Genomic DNA, 15,037 nt, shown 5'->3' on the forward strand with positions numbered 1-15,037 from the left:
GGCAGTATTGTAGAGGTTAAATTTGCCTTCTTGTAATCTATTGAATTACAAATTTTATAATTTATAAGCAAATTTAAGACCCTAGATTTTTAGTGTATCCAATTGTCATCTCGCTGCATATTTCAAAATAATAAGAGGGAATGTATAACGGGTTAAGCTATGTTACACACAAATCTCTTGATTTGGGTTTGGAGAAGGGAATTATTTTGATCAGTGCTGCCAAACAGTGAAATATGTATGTCAGCCCCTCTATAGAATTGAGTTTATAGGAATCAGCCACTTTAGGGACTTACTGAAAACAGATCTATGGATGATTCAACCTGTGGGTCGACTTTTCTAGTTAATAAGTGGAAGAAGAAATGAGATTTTAAAGGTTATGGCTCTAGGGATATTTTGGGAGGAACCACTTTATTTTATCTGGTAGATTCCCGTTTACTTCTATATATATACGCCTAGCAGACTATTTAACGCTTTTCATTTTGTTTTTACCCGAAATTAATAAATTCACGGAGAGGTAGTATTTCTTAAAAAGCAAGTGTGATTTTTTTCACTCTATAATTCACTGGCTTTTAAAAAGAAGTATTATTACAGTACGCTTATTACCTTTATCAGTGAAACCGCCTATAAAATCCTCCCTTTACTGCTTCCTGTAAGAGCTAGAAAATTGAAATCGAGACACAGCTCCTGCAAGTCTTAGCGTTGGGACTGGGCATGCCCAGTAGCTCAGGCGGTTCTTGTTGCAAATCGGAAGCTTTCGTCGTTCTGCAGCCGCGGGGACCAGCAGCTCGGTGGACTGGGGTCCGACTCCCATAAACGTAAGCACGTGCGGGGTCCCACTCGTATTTTTCCGGGATCCTACACGTTTTTTGCAGAAGCATTGGTCCGGCTTTTTGAGGCTGTGGAGTTCTCAGAGGCCTAGCACCCAGCCCCTGCGAATGCGGCCTTAGCCAGCCCACCCGACGAGCCGAATCGGGAGGCTGGGGGCGGGGGAATGGTGTGGGGGGTTGGGGGGTGGGGGGAAGGCAGCGAAGCCGGAGGAGGGCGGGGAAGGGAGAAGGGGCGGCTCCAATAGCGTGTTGTCCAATTGCCGCGGCTCTTCCCTGAATATATTTTGCTCCGTGACCGGAGTCCCACTAGATCCTAGTGGAGCCCGGCAGCCGGCTTGTGAAGCTTCTCTGCACCGTTTTTGATCGGTGTCTGTCTTTCTGGGATTGCCAAACCCAGAAGTCGGGTCTCTTAAATTAGGGCAGCTGTATTCTATTTCTCCCTGGGCTGCAGAAAGCTAGGAGATTTTTATCTAGCTCAAATAAGGCTGCTGGTATTCCTTTTTAAATTTTTTTTTTCTGCGAGGGTGTTTTTGGCTGCAATTGCATGAAATCCCAATGGTGTAGACCAGTGGCGATGGATCTAGGAGTTTACCAACTGAGACATTTTTCAATTTCTTTCTTGTCATCCTTGCTGGGGACTGAAAACGCCTCTGTGAGACTTGACAATAGGTAAATGTCGGCCGGGATAGTGTCTTTAAATTTACTCGTTTAGGTACTTGTAATAATGCAGGTGAAAGATAGCCAGGCGAATTCCTTTGTGCATTACTGAGAGAGTATAGTGATATGGATGTTGCTTTTTGCAGTGTTCAGAATAGCTTTCTCGTCGCCAGTCTGGCCACAAAACAGGCTTTTAGCACATTATGTAATTTGGCCCTTTGTGGCTCACTAGAATAGGGAAATGTCTGGATATTCATTAGTAAGAGAGCGGCTTATGTTTTATGGAGGGTGATATATTACATAAAGAATATTTCAAAAATGATGCTAGAAACATCGCAAATTGGAAAATCCTTTTCGTGTGTGTGTATTGGACGTTTAAGATAAATTCCATTTATCAATTTTCCCCCTTTTTTCCAGCTCCTCTGGTGCAAGTGTCGTAGCTATTGACAACAAAATCGAGCAAGCTATGGTATGTACTGATTAAAAATCATTTGTACTAAATATGGGCACAGTACAAAAAGCGAGCTGTCTTGGGATAGAACTCGTGCATCCATAGTTAGGATGGTGATGGCTCTGCATACATTAGAAATGCCTGCACTGCCCCCATTCTGTCAGCGTGAAGCCACTCACTGAGGCTGCTGTAGAGAAGGGGCGCCGAGGATGTTCAGTGTTCTTTACAAGACCGATCTCTCACAACCTCGGGATTTGTGCAGAGTCCCTTTTTGCTGGAGAAGTGCTAGGGACTTGCCAGCCCTGCGTGTCCTCAGGTGATGGGCACATCTCTAAGGATGAGGCTTTACTAGGAAGCCTAAGGTTTACTTAGGGAACCCGGGGTTGGGTCAGGGGAGCAGAAGTGGGGAACTGGGAAAGGAGCCATCTAGTACGGACACAGATGGATCCTAGTGATGTAGGCTACTGCACAATGAAGACAAATCTGAAAAAAAGTTTTGTCTTCCCAGCCTGCGCCTGGATTTCTCCTATTTTTTATTTCCGCCTTGGCTGTTCTTTGTTATTGGAGCAGCGCCTGTGGCTCTTCTCACGGGATTCTCTTCCCACTGTTGCTAGGCAAACTCCGAACCTTTAATTCGGAGCTATAAATAAATCGAGCTCTCATTGGTTGCAACGTCTGCCCAGGTTTCTGTGATGTCAGTATAATCTCGAAAGGAGGGGGGTTAAGGGTGGAGGGAGGAAAATGCGGCAACATGCTCCGTTGGAACTGGCTGCAGCCGGTGCTGAAGGAGGCGGTCTGGCGGCAGCAGGAGGGCGGAGGCATGAGAGACTTGGGGGCAGGGAAGTGGCTACGGTTGCTGCGGGTCTGGACATCCCTGCAGCCGGGCTCCTGCTTGGCGACTCAGGCATGTTGCCATCTCAGATAGAAACCTGACTGTTCCCACTGCTGGCTAACTGCTGCAAAGCATAGGCTTTTAAAAAGTTGATCACTTATACATTAAACTTGAGTATTGTACAGTCGTGATTATATTCAGATTTCCCCTGGTGCCGCTAAATGAACAATAAAAGCAAGATATTTAAATGATGAGGGAGAGCCAGGTAAAATAATACTTTAGAAACAGGAGTCTGGGAAATAGCACATAGTAAGTTAAACCCTTTTTTCCCCTCTCCCTTTCAGGATCTGGTGAAAAGTCATTTGATGTATGCAGTTAGAGAGGAAGTGGAGGTCCTCAAAGAGCAAATCAAAGAACTAATAGAGAAAAATTCCCAGCTGGAGCAGGAAAACAATCTGCTGAAGACACTGGCCAGTCCTGAGCAGCTTGCCCAGTTTCAGGCCCAGCTGCAAACTGGTTCCCCCCCTGCTACCACACAGTCACAGGGGACCACACAGCCCCCAGCCCAGCCAGCGTCCCAGGGCTCAGGACCAACTGCATAGCCTTCTATGCCCCTGCAGAACTGGCTGCTGCTGTCTGAACTCAACAAACTGGAGATGATGTACTAGGGGGAATCTGCCTCCACAGTCACCCATTTCATTGCTCGCTGCAAAAGAGACGTGAGACTGACATATGCCATTATCTCTTTCTTCCAGTATTAAACACCCATATGCTTTTGGCTTGAAGAAATTTCTTAGTTGGGTGAGTTAAAGGTCAATAGAGAATTAGCATGGATATACTGGGACCTCATGCAGCTTGGCAGATATTTGAGAAATGGTTTAATTGATGCTGAGGAGCTGTGTGCCTTTCCATCCTTTCCCTGCTCCCCATCCTTCCTTCCAAGTGTTGTCTCCTGCTTGCATGTAGTGTACAACATGGGTTATGGAGCAGTGGAGCTCCACTGGACTGTCCTCTCTCCTCTTCTACCCATGAGGAACTTGAGAGGGAGGTAAAAGGGAAGACTGGTGCGTAGTCTTGCCTAAAATGAGGGGAAACAGTTCATTGTACAAATTGATGACTGTCACCAAAATCCATAAAAAACAATAGTACTGTGTGCCTCTTTCTGAAACAGTGGATGACACAAAACTACTAAGAGTGACTGAAAGGTGACAGCTAGCTGGGACCTAGGCCACCTTACCATGAAGGATGTTTTGCTTATTATATATTTGTGTATGTAGTGTAACTATTTTGTACAGTAGAGGACTGTAACTACTACTTAGGTTGTACAGATTGAAATTTAGATGTTTCATTGTCTGTCTGAAGAGGTGTGGATTGTCTTTATAGAGAGATCTACATGAAACAATACTATGTGAAGAAAACCACACCTAAAGAAATTTTAAGAATTTGACAGTCACTTTGTGTAATCTGAAATCTAGCTGCTGAATATTTTGAAGTATATCCCTGTTCACTGAAGTCTTTTGATTGAGCTGGTTGAATACTTTGAAAAATGATCAGTTCTAGCTAATGAGATGAATTTCCCAGTAGGGTTTTCTGCATATTACTGTATAGTAGTGATACGCATATGTTTCTGTGCATGTTCTCTACACAGTTGTAAGGTGTATTTAACTGTTGCACTTGTCAACTTTCAATAAAGCATATAAAATGTTGATAAACAAGTGTTTTCATATTACAGTGTTAACATAATTGCAGTTATTTCCACAACTATTTCTAGGTAAAGTTACAACTATTGGACTAGCGAAATCTTGAAGAAGGGTATAAGGGTTGGGCAAAGTAAGGGTCCTTGTGGTTTGACTATGGAGGTGAAAGGAAATAGACATTGCATTATTTCAGCCAGTAAGTGTAGAGAGACATAGTGAAGGAGATAAGAGATTAGTTCTTCAGACTAGGGTTACCAGGACAAGAGGCTTCACCTCTCAGAGCTGATGTGTGGGGCACTGAAAGAGATCATCTTTAGGTTCCCCCATGGCTTTAAATTTCTAGGAGTCCATGAAAGCCTTAATTTTCCATTGTTTACCAGCTGAGAGGGGAATGAGACTTATTCTGTATGTAATTCCACTAAGCACATTTAGGATAAAAATATGGACATTAGAGAAGCTCGTTTTCACTTTTAAAATACCCTGGATTGGGATGTCTTTCCAGTGTAGATTGAGGCTCCAGCTCCTGGGGCTGTCTAAGCAGGAGACAAGGTGATTCCAGGGGTTTCCTCTGAATTCGAGGTGGGTCTGGAGAACAAGGGTATCTCTTCTAGTTGATTCCTTAAGACTAAAATAGGTTGAAATTTAAAATGTGATGGAATTTTAAAGCAAATAGGCACCTGGTAAGTGAGCCTGAGGGGTCCCACTCTTCTAGGAGCAGTGCCAGCTCCTGTGACATTAAACAGGATGCTCTTATCAGGTCTGGGATCTGCCCCAGGACTTCAACAGTGGCCTTTTCCCATGCCCCCTCCACTCAGTGGGAATAAGGGCATTGCTGAGTTCTAAGGCTTATTTAAGGCCTTGCAGAAGAAGGACTTAACTTTTCTGAATCCTTTATTTCTCTAATGTATAGCTGTTGGGGACATGGATGGGTAAATGAAACATCAGAACTTCCTGACAAGAAATGGATTTTGTGCGTGTGTCATAAAGCTGAGTGACTGGTGTGAAGACACAGCTCATGGCAAAGCAGTTACTGCTGACCACCATAGGCTGGTGGTGTCAGTTGGCATAAACTTGATATGGGGAAATTGGAGGGGACTTAAAAACAAATCTTTGTCATAGTAGTTTAAAGGTTGTATAATTTTGACTTAAAGGGATACTTATGTTGTAATTGTATTTCTTTTAAAAAGAAAACTATAGTGAGTGGAAATCTCCAGCCATTTCATCTTTTCTGTTTTCAGTGAAGATATTCAATGCCAAAGGTGGTAACTGTGGAAACTTTGAGAAATTTTATGTCAGTGTATTATTAAGATAATAGAGAACTTTCTTCTAAGCTATTTAATGGAATTTGGAGCCTTTTATTTAAAATGTGGCACTCCTGTGATGTTTTGGGAGCTGAATATTGTGAAATAAGAATGAAGTTTAAATCAAAAGGTGTTTTTTGACACATGTTCATTTAATCATTAAACATGCTTTAAGTCGGTGATTTGCAACCTTTTTCATCTCGTGGCACCCGTAAACTAATTACTAAAATTCTACAGCACAACAAACTATATTTTTTGCCAATCCAACAAAATATTGGTGTAAGTTTGATTCACTCACACTGGTCAGCTATTGTTTTGGCTGTTGTCATTTTTTAAATTTGACAGTCTAAGGCAGGAGTTCAAACTCATTTTCAGTGGGGGTCACATCAGCCTCACGGTTGCCTTCAAAGGGCCGAATGCAATTTTAGGACTGTAAGTGTAACTTAACTAGGGGCAAGGAGCTCTACATTCAGCCCTTTGAAGGCAACTGCAAAGCTGATGTGGCCCCCATTGAAAATGAGTTTGACACCCCTGACCTAAGGGAAAAGAGGTCAGTGCCCCTGACTAAAGAGTCAAGTACTGCATGTTTGAAAAATTCCTGTGGCACACTGGTGTGCATCTTGAAGCACACTGTTGCTTTAAGTGTTGACTTATATTTCACGATGTTTAAGGTAATTTTAAAAGGTATTTCACTACTTGTTTACAGACACGATTAGACCTTTGTTGGCCTGAGAGTTATTGTATAATTGACTCCATCATACTTAACGTTCAGTGGAGCAGGGAAGGCTTCACGGGAATGGAATGTTGTGCCAGTGCTGGGTGTTCATGACGTCAGCAGCTGCAGCAGGAGGGAGCACTGAGCAGTGAAGGAGAAACAGGAGTTTTGCATGATTTTAATGCATATCTGCTTTTTGTTTCAAATTAACAATGTTCATAGCTTGGTAACTCTGTGCTCTTTGGCATACTTATAAAGCAGAAATTCATTTTTCATTATGTGATGAATATGTAATGCCAAAATCAATTTTAAATTTACATAAGAAATGTATAGAAGTTAATTATAACTAAAATTATAAATGAAAATTATTTTTAATAGAGAGTACACTGCCTTTCTTTTATATAAAATAAGTAGTTGGAGCTACCAGGGGCCTGACAATGTAACTATTTTTTCACAGCGAAAATGGCATTAAAGATTAGAAACAGAGGCAGAGAAAATGAAGTTCCCTCCAGATAAAGTGTCTGGAAGTGGACAAATGTGCCCACCGGCGGAACACGGAAGCAGGTTGTGCAGGAAGCTTCCTGCACAGGCGTGGGGAGGACACAGCACTGAGGGCCAGCCCTGACCCTGCAGTCACTAGCAGGGTGGCCTTGGGACAAGGAATGGAACCCCTTCTCATCTGTACAGTGAGGAATTGGATCAGACCAGGAAGATCCTGTCCTGCCATAAAGTGCTACAATCCTCTGATTTGTACGATGAGTTTACTCTTTGGGGGGGTGGGGGGGATATGCTGGTTTGGTTTTGTTCACTTTTTGGGCTAAAATTAATTTAATTTTAACCTTAGCTCTGCCATTGACCTTGTGCAGGTGACTTTACTTGCATGCTAAAATGGGGATATGTTCTCTCCATAGCGTTTTTGTAAAGATAATGATGGAAAGCAGCAAACACAGTGATGGGTTCAGAGCAAGTGGTCAAGGAACGTTAGCCTTTTATTGTTGAGTTATTTGTCCTCTTGTTCTTGTTTGTTCATATATTTAACTATGTGTTTTTTGTAGTAATAAAGCTGTGGCAGTTTTATTATTTAATAGCTTTTGATTTAGCACTTGCCAGTAGTGGTAGTTGTTAAAATTTTATTACAAAAACATTTTTAAAATGCCATTTAGAATATAGACAGAAATACACCATTTCTTCTGTGTCTAAATATCTAGTGCTGGCTGGGTAGCGTAGTTGGGTAGAGAGTCATTCTGACACACCAAGTTTGCAGGTTTAATCCCTGGTCAAAGCACATAACAACAAGTAACCAATCAATGCATAAAAAAGTGGAACAACAAATTGATGTTGCTTTCTCTTTCTCTTGCCCCCCTCCCTCTCCTTTAAACTCAACTTAAATAATAATAATACCTAAAGGCAGCTTTTTCATTTATGTGGTTGAAGAAGAGGTTCGTTGGGAATTGTTCATGTTTGAAAATTATGTTAGTAGAGGTATATGCACAATTATAAGTGGAGTGTGTGTATATATGTATAATATATGTATAAATATCTACAAATTATATATAGAGATTATATATATTATATAATCTTAAATTACTGATTTCTTATGGAGAAAAGCTCTGTGTAAAACAGTCATGAAATGGCCACCAGGCAGGCCCAAAGTCATCGGGATGAGTAATCAGGCTATATCAATGACTATTGGAAGGTTCAGTGTATTGCAGTATAAGTCTGTGCTTCAATCCAGGTGTTTTGGAAACATGTCTGTGGGGCATGACAGAAGTTCTTGAGTGGAGAGAGGGTAGATCCTCAGGAAGTGTGATGAATGTGGCAGCTGGAGAGTGTGTGCTCCACTCACAGATCAGGGGACCAGTTGCTGCTTAGCTCTGTTCATTGTTGCTGTGTGGGGATTCAAGCACTGTGTCCCCAGGTCTTCCAATTTTTCAAGATCTAAGCTCTATCTGAAAATTTCTGATTTTTGGACACTCTGCAGACCAAACAAAAGTACACCTACTAGCTTTGTGGCCCATAAGCTTTGAGTTTCCACTCCCTGCCTTCTATACCTATCTTGAGAGCCAGTCTCCTGTCCTAAATGGCTGTTCATCCTTCAGCACAAAACCACTTTTTGATTACTGAACATGGGCATAGGCTCTCTGGTAAGCTATGTGTTACTTTATTCAGAGACCATTTGCTGAGCACCTTCCATGCATCAGAGAGTGCAGTGAGCAAGGCACAGTCTCTGCCCTCAGGGACAGCCCAAGGAGTTGCCTTTGAGATAAATGAGGTACTTTGTTTTCTGGTGAAATTTGCCTCATGTGATATAATAACTGAATAGTTTCTTCATTATTCCTTCTCAGATGAACCCTTTGGCAAAAATCTTTCTGGGAGTTCTTTTAAGAATTCTTGTTAAATTGATAGCATTTGCTCATGGGGATATAAACTCCTTCACTATGTCTTATAGCTGACTCATTTAGGGACAAAGACAGATGTGTGTGCTACAGGGTTCTATCACACATGCCCCAACTTTCTAGGAATAACATATTTCAATTAAAGTAATCTGCCCTATTGTGTCAAGTACATTCCAGTCATGCCCTAATAGTGGTGCAGACTAGCAGACCAAGAAAAAAAAAAGACTTAATTAGTTTCCTTAAGGAGAGAGTGGATGTGATGATGACCAACAGCACTGGTTTGCCCAGGACAGAGGGTGCTCCTGGGAAGTGGAACTTCCCATGCTAAAATCAGGAAAGTCCCAGGCAAACTGGTGGTACAAGTTGGTCGCCCTAGATCTCATTTCCTTGTTTAGCAGGACACACAGCTATATTACATTTCCCAGCCCCTTGAAGTTGGGTGTGACCACCACTTTTAACCAATGAATTGAGAGCTGAAGTGACTGAACACTTCCGAATTTGGCCCTAAGAAAACCATTTTGAGGATCTCCTGTGCTCCTTCCCCTAACGCTGACCTGATGGAGATGAAAGAGTGTCCTTGAAGGTGACAGAGCCTTTGTCAGCCTGGGTCCCTGAATGACTGTGGGGTGTCCTCCCTTACCAACTTGGAACCAGCCAGCACAGTCACATGAGCAAGAGCATGTCAGCCACTAGGCATTTTAGAATCTGCTTGCTTCAGTGGCTAACTTGAACTAGTGAAAATTGGGTACCCTGAAGTCAGGTGCTGCTGTCAAAAACTAAAATGTGTGGCACTGACTATGTATGGGTTGGGGGATGATAATGAAACTATGGGTCTCAAGAGATTGGGACCCATAGTGTGAACTGGTGAAACGTTTTCTAAAACTCTTGCCTGTGGTAACTTAGGAGAGTGCCCATGTAGCTGTGAGGTGCCAGAAAGTTAGTGACCTCTGGCTCTTTATTGTGTTTAGCAAAGACTTCCAAGAAAAAAAAAAATTGAGCTCAGGAGAAAGGAAAGGGGATAAAAGTGCATAAATGTGGGGCTATCTGGTATTGGAAATGCCCACTGTGTCTAGATCCCTAGGAGGCTGAAATAGGGAGGAAATGCCAATTAGACTTTTCAGTTAGACAAGGTACTTCACCCTTCAGTAAGGATGGGATAAAAGTATGGACTCACCATATGTGCTTTCGGTTTCAGATGAATTCCAGATGCTTGTTGTTCAGCTGATGGAATAATCAAGACAAAGTATGAAAAAAAACCACAGTCATGTCCAGAGAAATATTGTAGGTCTTGCTTCTGACACATTGAATTAATGGGATAAAAATAGGGGAGAAGCCTACTACTAAGTGAGGGACTTTTATTGCCCAGGAAAACATAAGCTGGGTCAGACTTCAACAAGTGGAAACCTTCAAAGGACCCATAGGCCCCCAAACTTGCAAGAGCTGGAATTAGATGAAGTAAGTGTCTCAAGCTGTATGGCTCACAAGGAAAGCATTTCCCCACACACACGCTTCGTGCATGGCATGGAGGAGACTGAACAAGAAAACCTCCCAGAACTAGGGGCTTGGTGTTTTAGAGAATAACGAGCCAGGGATTTCTTCCCAGAGTGTAGAATCAGAATGTAATCAAGGAGCTCCCAGTGCCAGGGCAAAGGGGTCTCCTCGGTGCCTGACCAACAAGATCTCATAACTGTTGAGGGCTGGGGCCTGCTGTGTCCCACATGCTGCCAAATGGGAGTTTTATCACAGTTGTCATGCCAAGGCTCCACCATTGTGATTGTCATTGGAAGATAAATTTGTCTTAATTCTAGAACCTTAGGAGCCTCACCTAGCAATCTTGGAGTTTGAGTTGGATATAGTAGCTAGATAGTACTTTTGGCTGCTGCCTGTGAGGAGGATGAATGTGTTCTGTGAGGGCAAGAAGATTTTATATATATATATATATATATATATATATATATATATATATATATATATATATTCGAATCCAAAGGGAGGGCCATGCCAGAGACTGGTAGGAGTTTACCAAAAAAGTGTCCCCTTCCTGGGTGCACAGACAGCAGTTCCCAGACTCTCTTGCAGCTGAGTGAGACCATATGATTAAAGCCAAGGGAGGGAGTGTGGGCACACATGCTGTTTTGTCACTTCCTGGTTCATAAAAACTTCCCATGGGCAATCCTTGATGCTCTCTCACCATCAGCCAACTAGTTGGAGACAACTCTGCTACCACTTTGTAAGTCCCATGTTGAAGATGGTGCAGCCTTACAACCCTGTGCCCCTGAATGACTGAGTGGAGCAGAGCCTCTTTCTCATCTCCTTACTCCCCAACCCAGCACTACTCAGAACTGTTACAAGAGAGCAGGGACAAATTTAAATTACATCTCAGACGTATGTTTCTCAGTCTGTTTCTCAGTCCAGAGGTACCTGAGCAATGCTACAGTGTAATAATGGACATGGAGAACCAAGGAGGAGTAGGTAGAGCTAGATGAGTTGAATACATCACAGAGGGGTTCCAAGAAGAGGTAAATCTTGAGGTTGACTTGGAAGAAGCTGTAAAACAACACACAAGACAGATAACTTTCTACATTTTTGTCAAAACCAGTTGCCTTCCCATGTGATAAAGAATAAACATCTTGCTAGGAGTTTGGGAAAAAATGCTATGCAGCGAGAGGTATCCTGCTGAACTTGTAAAAGTAGCTTCTTTAATGATCAGCTGATGCTCAGTCATAGCTGTTGTCCACTGTGGCCTCCAGCCTGCCAGAGCCCACCACTCCTGTGATGGCCCCACGCTGGCAATTGCCATCATTTGTCACTCATCCAGTTACATACTTGACTTAAGAAGGTATTTGGGGCTGTGTCTCAAAGCCAGACTTTAACACCTGATTCATAAAGTTTTGTGACAACTCATTTTAATAATATCTTTAAAATTCACATAATTTGGACCCTTAAAGAAGAAAACAACTAGACCTTGTTCTATTATCTCTTGGGTTTTATTTTCCTTTATAGGTACAAGCTGTTGTTAATGAGCAGAGTTATGCTTTTTCCTTCAAGTTATGAAATGGTTGGACTGGGTCACAGCATGAAGATGTGCAGTCTCCTGGGGAAAGAAAGTGGATCCCATTTGTTATTGTTATTGTACGTTACTGAGCAGTTACTATGTGCTAATCAATTGAAATGATGATCTAATTTTTCCTTACATCAGCCCTGTGAAGAATGTATTATCCTAATCACAGAAGAAGAGAGAATAACTTGCCAAGTTAGTGTTAGAGAGCTGATAAATGTGATGCAGACCAGGTGTGTGACACCAGGGTCTGAGCTGTTAGCCACTATTTCAACCACTTCTGAAGCCAGGCAGCCCCACCCAGTGGAGCGTGTCTGAGGCCCATGGCTGGCCCAGTGCTTGCCTTCTGTCCACTCCTCAGTGTGTCCCAAAGAGGGGTGAATGTGGCAGTGCAGGTCAGGGCTGGCAGGAAAACCCGCCCTGCTAGAAAAGAGCAATAGACAGTCCCCTTCCCTGAACTCTTCCCAGTCTGTCAAGCTACTTGGCTAGTAGGGCCCAGGGACTTCTGTGTTCTTGTAAGGGAATTTTGCACCACAACAGGAAGGAAGCTTAGGTACCTTTTGAGTCAGAGAATCTGTAGGTGAACACACAGCATAAAGGCAAGTAACCCCGCTTCTCCCTGTCCTGCATGGCACCAGACAGATCTACTGCATAGATGAGACAGCTGCCTTTCCTACTGCAATAGCATGGCCGCTTGTCCCAGAAAGCCAGCACTGAAGGATGAAGTGTTCCTATGAAGGATGTTACTACTCATTCATAAAACACACCATATTAATTAAGCACCCATAATATGCCAACCTTAGTGAGTCCCCCTAGGTAATGTGGGTACAGCAGTGAAAGCACTTTTGCTTTTGAGGTGACCCAGTCCAGAGGCACAGATATATTAAGAATTATTATAATGCATAAGACTATCTCTCAATATTTTGGAACACAGTAGAGGGAAGATGGGTAACTGAGGGAAGAGGGAAGAGACGGCTTCAGAAAGAAGGCTTTGGCCTCCGAATTTTGGTTTGAGAAGAGGTGTTGGAATATCATCTGCTGTTGGCTGCAGAATTCATTCTCCCTCCTTTCTTTGGGAACCCCCTATGTGGCCACAGAAATGGTCCTGCTTGACATCTGCCCTTTACTGGCCAACTGACCCAACCTGGTCCAGTCAGAGCTAACTTTAGCCCACAAAAGACTCAGAATCTTGTCCCAGCCTCATTCACTCTGCTGGATTCAGTTTGAAAATGAACTCCTTGTAGTGCTGCAGCCCTGAGCAAAGAGCTTGGAGCTCCTCAGAAGTCTTTCATGGACCCAGAAGATGGAATCAGCATAAAGAAAGCTGGTCAGAGATGTTGCTCTTTGTGACTTGTTTGATCCCTGCAATCATCTGGTCTGACACCACATCTACACCCCCCACCCCCTGCATTGTTCTTTCTTTGAAGCTGATTTAAGTTAGGTTCACTGTGGCTTGCAAGCTGGAGGATCCCTAACTAATACAGGTACTTTCTCTGCTTCTTTGTCAACACATTCCCCCCCCCCCACATAGACAATTATTGTTGCATGCTTTGAATTCTCAAAGTTCCATAAGAGAGATAGGACTGTTGTGAGATAAAGAAAGAACTACAGTCCACCTCCCATAGTTTCAAATTGAGTCCATTAGCGTGTTGTGGACTAATATTGTGGATGAAGCACACATTCTTTGGTGTACTTGACTGGTCCTTGTGGTTGAGCATTCTGTAAAATGACCAACGATAATCTACATGGAGGTAGTGGTCAGCTCTGTCTGGGGAGGTCATAGAAGACTCCCTGAGAAAGTGATGCTTAAATTGTGGCATCTAGGAAAAAATGGAGAGTGCCACGGGATGGGGGAAATAGGAGGGAGGAAGGGGAGGAGTGTTGGAGGCATCTTGTGAACTGACAGAGGAATGGAAACCAATCTGGTTTCCTCCAGCTGCGGCTAGGCTGATAGGGTCTGAGTGGGTAGGGGGGCTCAGGCCTGGAGGGCCTTGCAGTCATGCTAACAAGTTGTAGGGAAGGAAGACTGTATAAAGTCCATTTATGAAGAATTAACATGGAATGAGATTGTGTGCAGAGGAACCTGTTATTGAGCCATTGAAATAGATTCAGGTACAAGAAAGGAAGCACACCAGGAAGCAATGTGTCAGGGTGGGGTGGGGAGGACTGTAGCCATTAGTGAGTGATAGTGCCATCACTGGGACAGAAATAAAAAGGTAGACCAGTCTGGGAGCTTAAACACTCTTAGTTTTGAGTATGTAGAGTGAGGCGTCTCTCAGGTAGGCATCTCAGAGGAGCTTTCTTCTTGCCAGCCTGACCAACAGCTCTGGGATTGTGGGAGAGATCTGGGCTGTTCAGCAGAGACTCTGATGCTCACCAGTGCCCATGCTTTTCTTCCTGAGTACAGCCAGGCTCCCTTTCTCCCCCTCCCCAGCAGTAACAGGGAGCAGTGGAATGTGATCCACAGGCATGGCCCTGTAGCAGCTTGGCACAATCTCTGGGCATCCCAGGATGAGTGGGTTGACAAATAAAGGAGGTGAGGTGATCAGATGGGCTGAAGTAGAAACTTGCTGTGAGGGGTCCTGAATGATGAAGGGCATTGGAGGGGAGTTAATAAGAAGGAATCAACTTGTCCAGAAGAGAAAGGAGAGAGGCAGAGGAACAACTGAACAGAAGATCAAGGGGAAAATTAAAATAGGAGACATTTGTACATGCTTATCAATCACAGATAAAAACTGACACTTCCTGAGGAAGCAAGAAGAAATTGGAACCACAACACTGGTGTTGGAATCAGGTCTTCTCAGAGAAAGGACTAGGAAGTGAGGTGTGTGCAAGCACACATCAGTGCAAGTGTTGGGAAACTGCGTATCCCCCCCCACCCCCACCATGGACCAAACTTGTTCTCTGTGAACTGGGAAGTGGGGATCTGTGCAGAAAGTTCAGAGGGCAAAGGCTGAAAGTTTGAGAAAACCACTGAAGAGAGAATCACAAAGACTTGTAGAAGAAAATGATTCAAGTAAAGGGCTTTAGGTTCTAATAGCAAATCCAGATCCCCACAGAAGCCTCTGCCTCTAAATCACCAGACTCCAGGACTAAGGTCTGG

The 15,037-nt window shown here is 43.3% G+C and overlaps 2 protein-coding genes across 4 annotated transcripts in view; one reads left to right on the forward strand and one right to left on the reverse strand.

The window, feature by feature from the left end:
* The window catches only part of TSC22D1 (TSC22 domain family member 1), a 165,662-nt gene extending 158,102 nt beyond the window's left edge, over window positions 1-7,560 (forward strand). The window contains exons 1-3 of one of the 3 annotated variants that reach the window (XM_037126755.2): window positions 721-815; window positions 1,902-1,953; window positions 3,112-7,560. In XM_037126755.2, coding sequence (XP_036982650.1) covers window positions 1,951-1,953; window positions 3,112-3,369 — 261 coding nt within the window. In that variant the 5' untranslated portion in view covers window positions 721-815; window positions 1,902-1,950 and the 3' untranslated portion in view covers window positions 3,370-7,560. Of the gene's footprint in view, window positions 1-720; window positions 816-1,122; window positions 1,497-1,901; window positions 1,954-3,111 lie in introns of those variants that run through there. The other 2 variants (XM_037126754.2, XM_037126753.2) reach the window with 2 other exon arrangements.
* Window positions 7,561-11,861: 4,301 nt separating this feature from the next.
* SERP2 (stress associated endoplasmic reticulum protein family member 2) overlaps window positions 11,862-15,037 on the reverse strand; it is a 47,351-nt gene continuing 44,175 nt past the window's right edge. The window contains exon 5 of the mRNA XM_053665432.1: window positions 11,862-11,970. Coding sequence (XP_053521407.1) covers window positions 11,920-11,970 — 51 coding nt within the window. The 3' untranslated portion in view covers window positions 11,862-11,919. The remainder of the gene's footprint in view (window positions 11,971-15,037) is intronic.

This window comes from Artibeus jamaicensis, unplaced genomic scaffold, assembly GCF_021234435.1.
Source record: "Artibeus jamaicensis isolate MK-2021 breed Jamaican fruit bat unplaced genomic scaffold, CSHL_Jam_final contig_414, whole genome shotgun sequence".
NCBI classification, from domain to species: domain Eukaryota; kingdom Metazoa; phylum Chordata; class Mammalia; order Chiroptera; family Phyllostomidae; genus Artibeus; species Artibeus jamaicensis.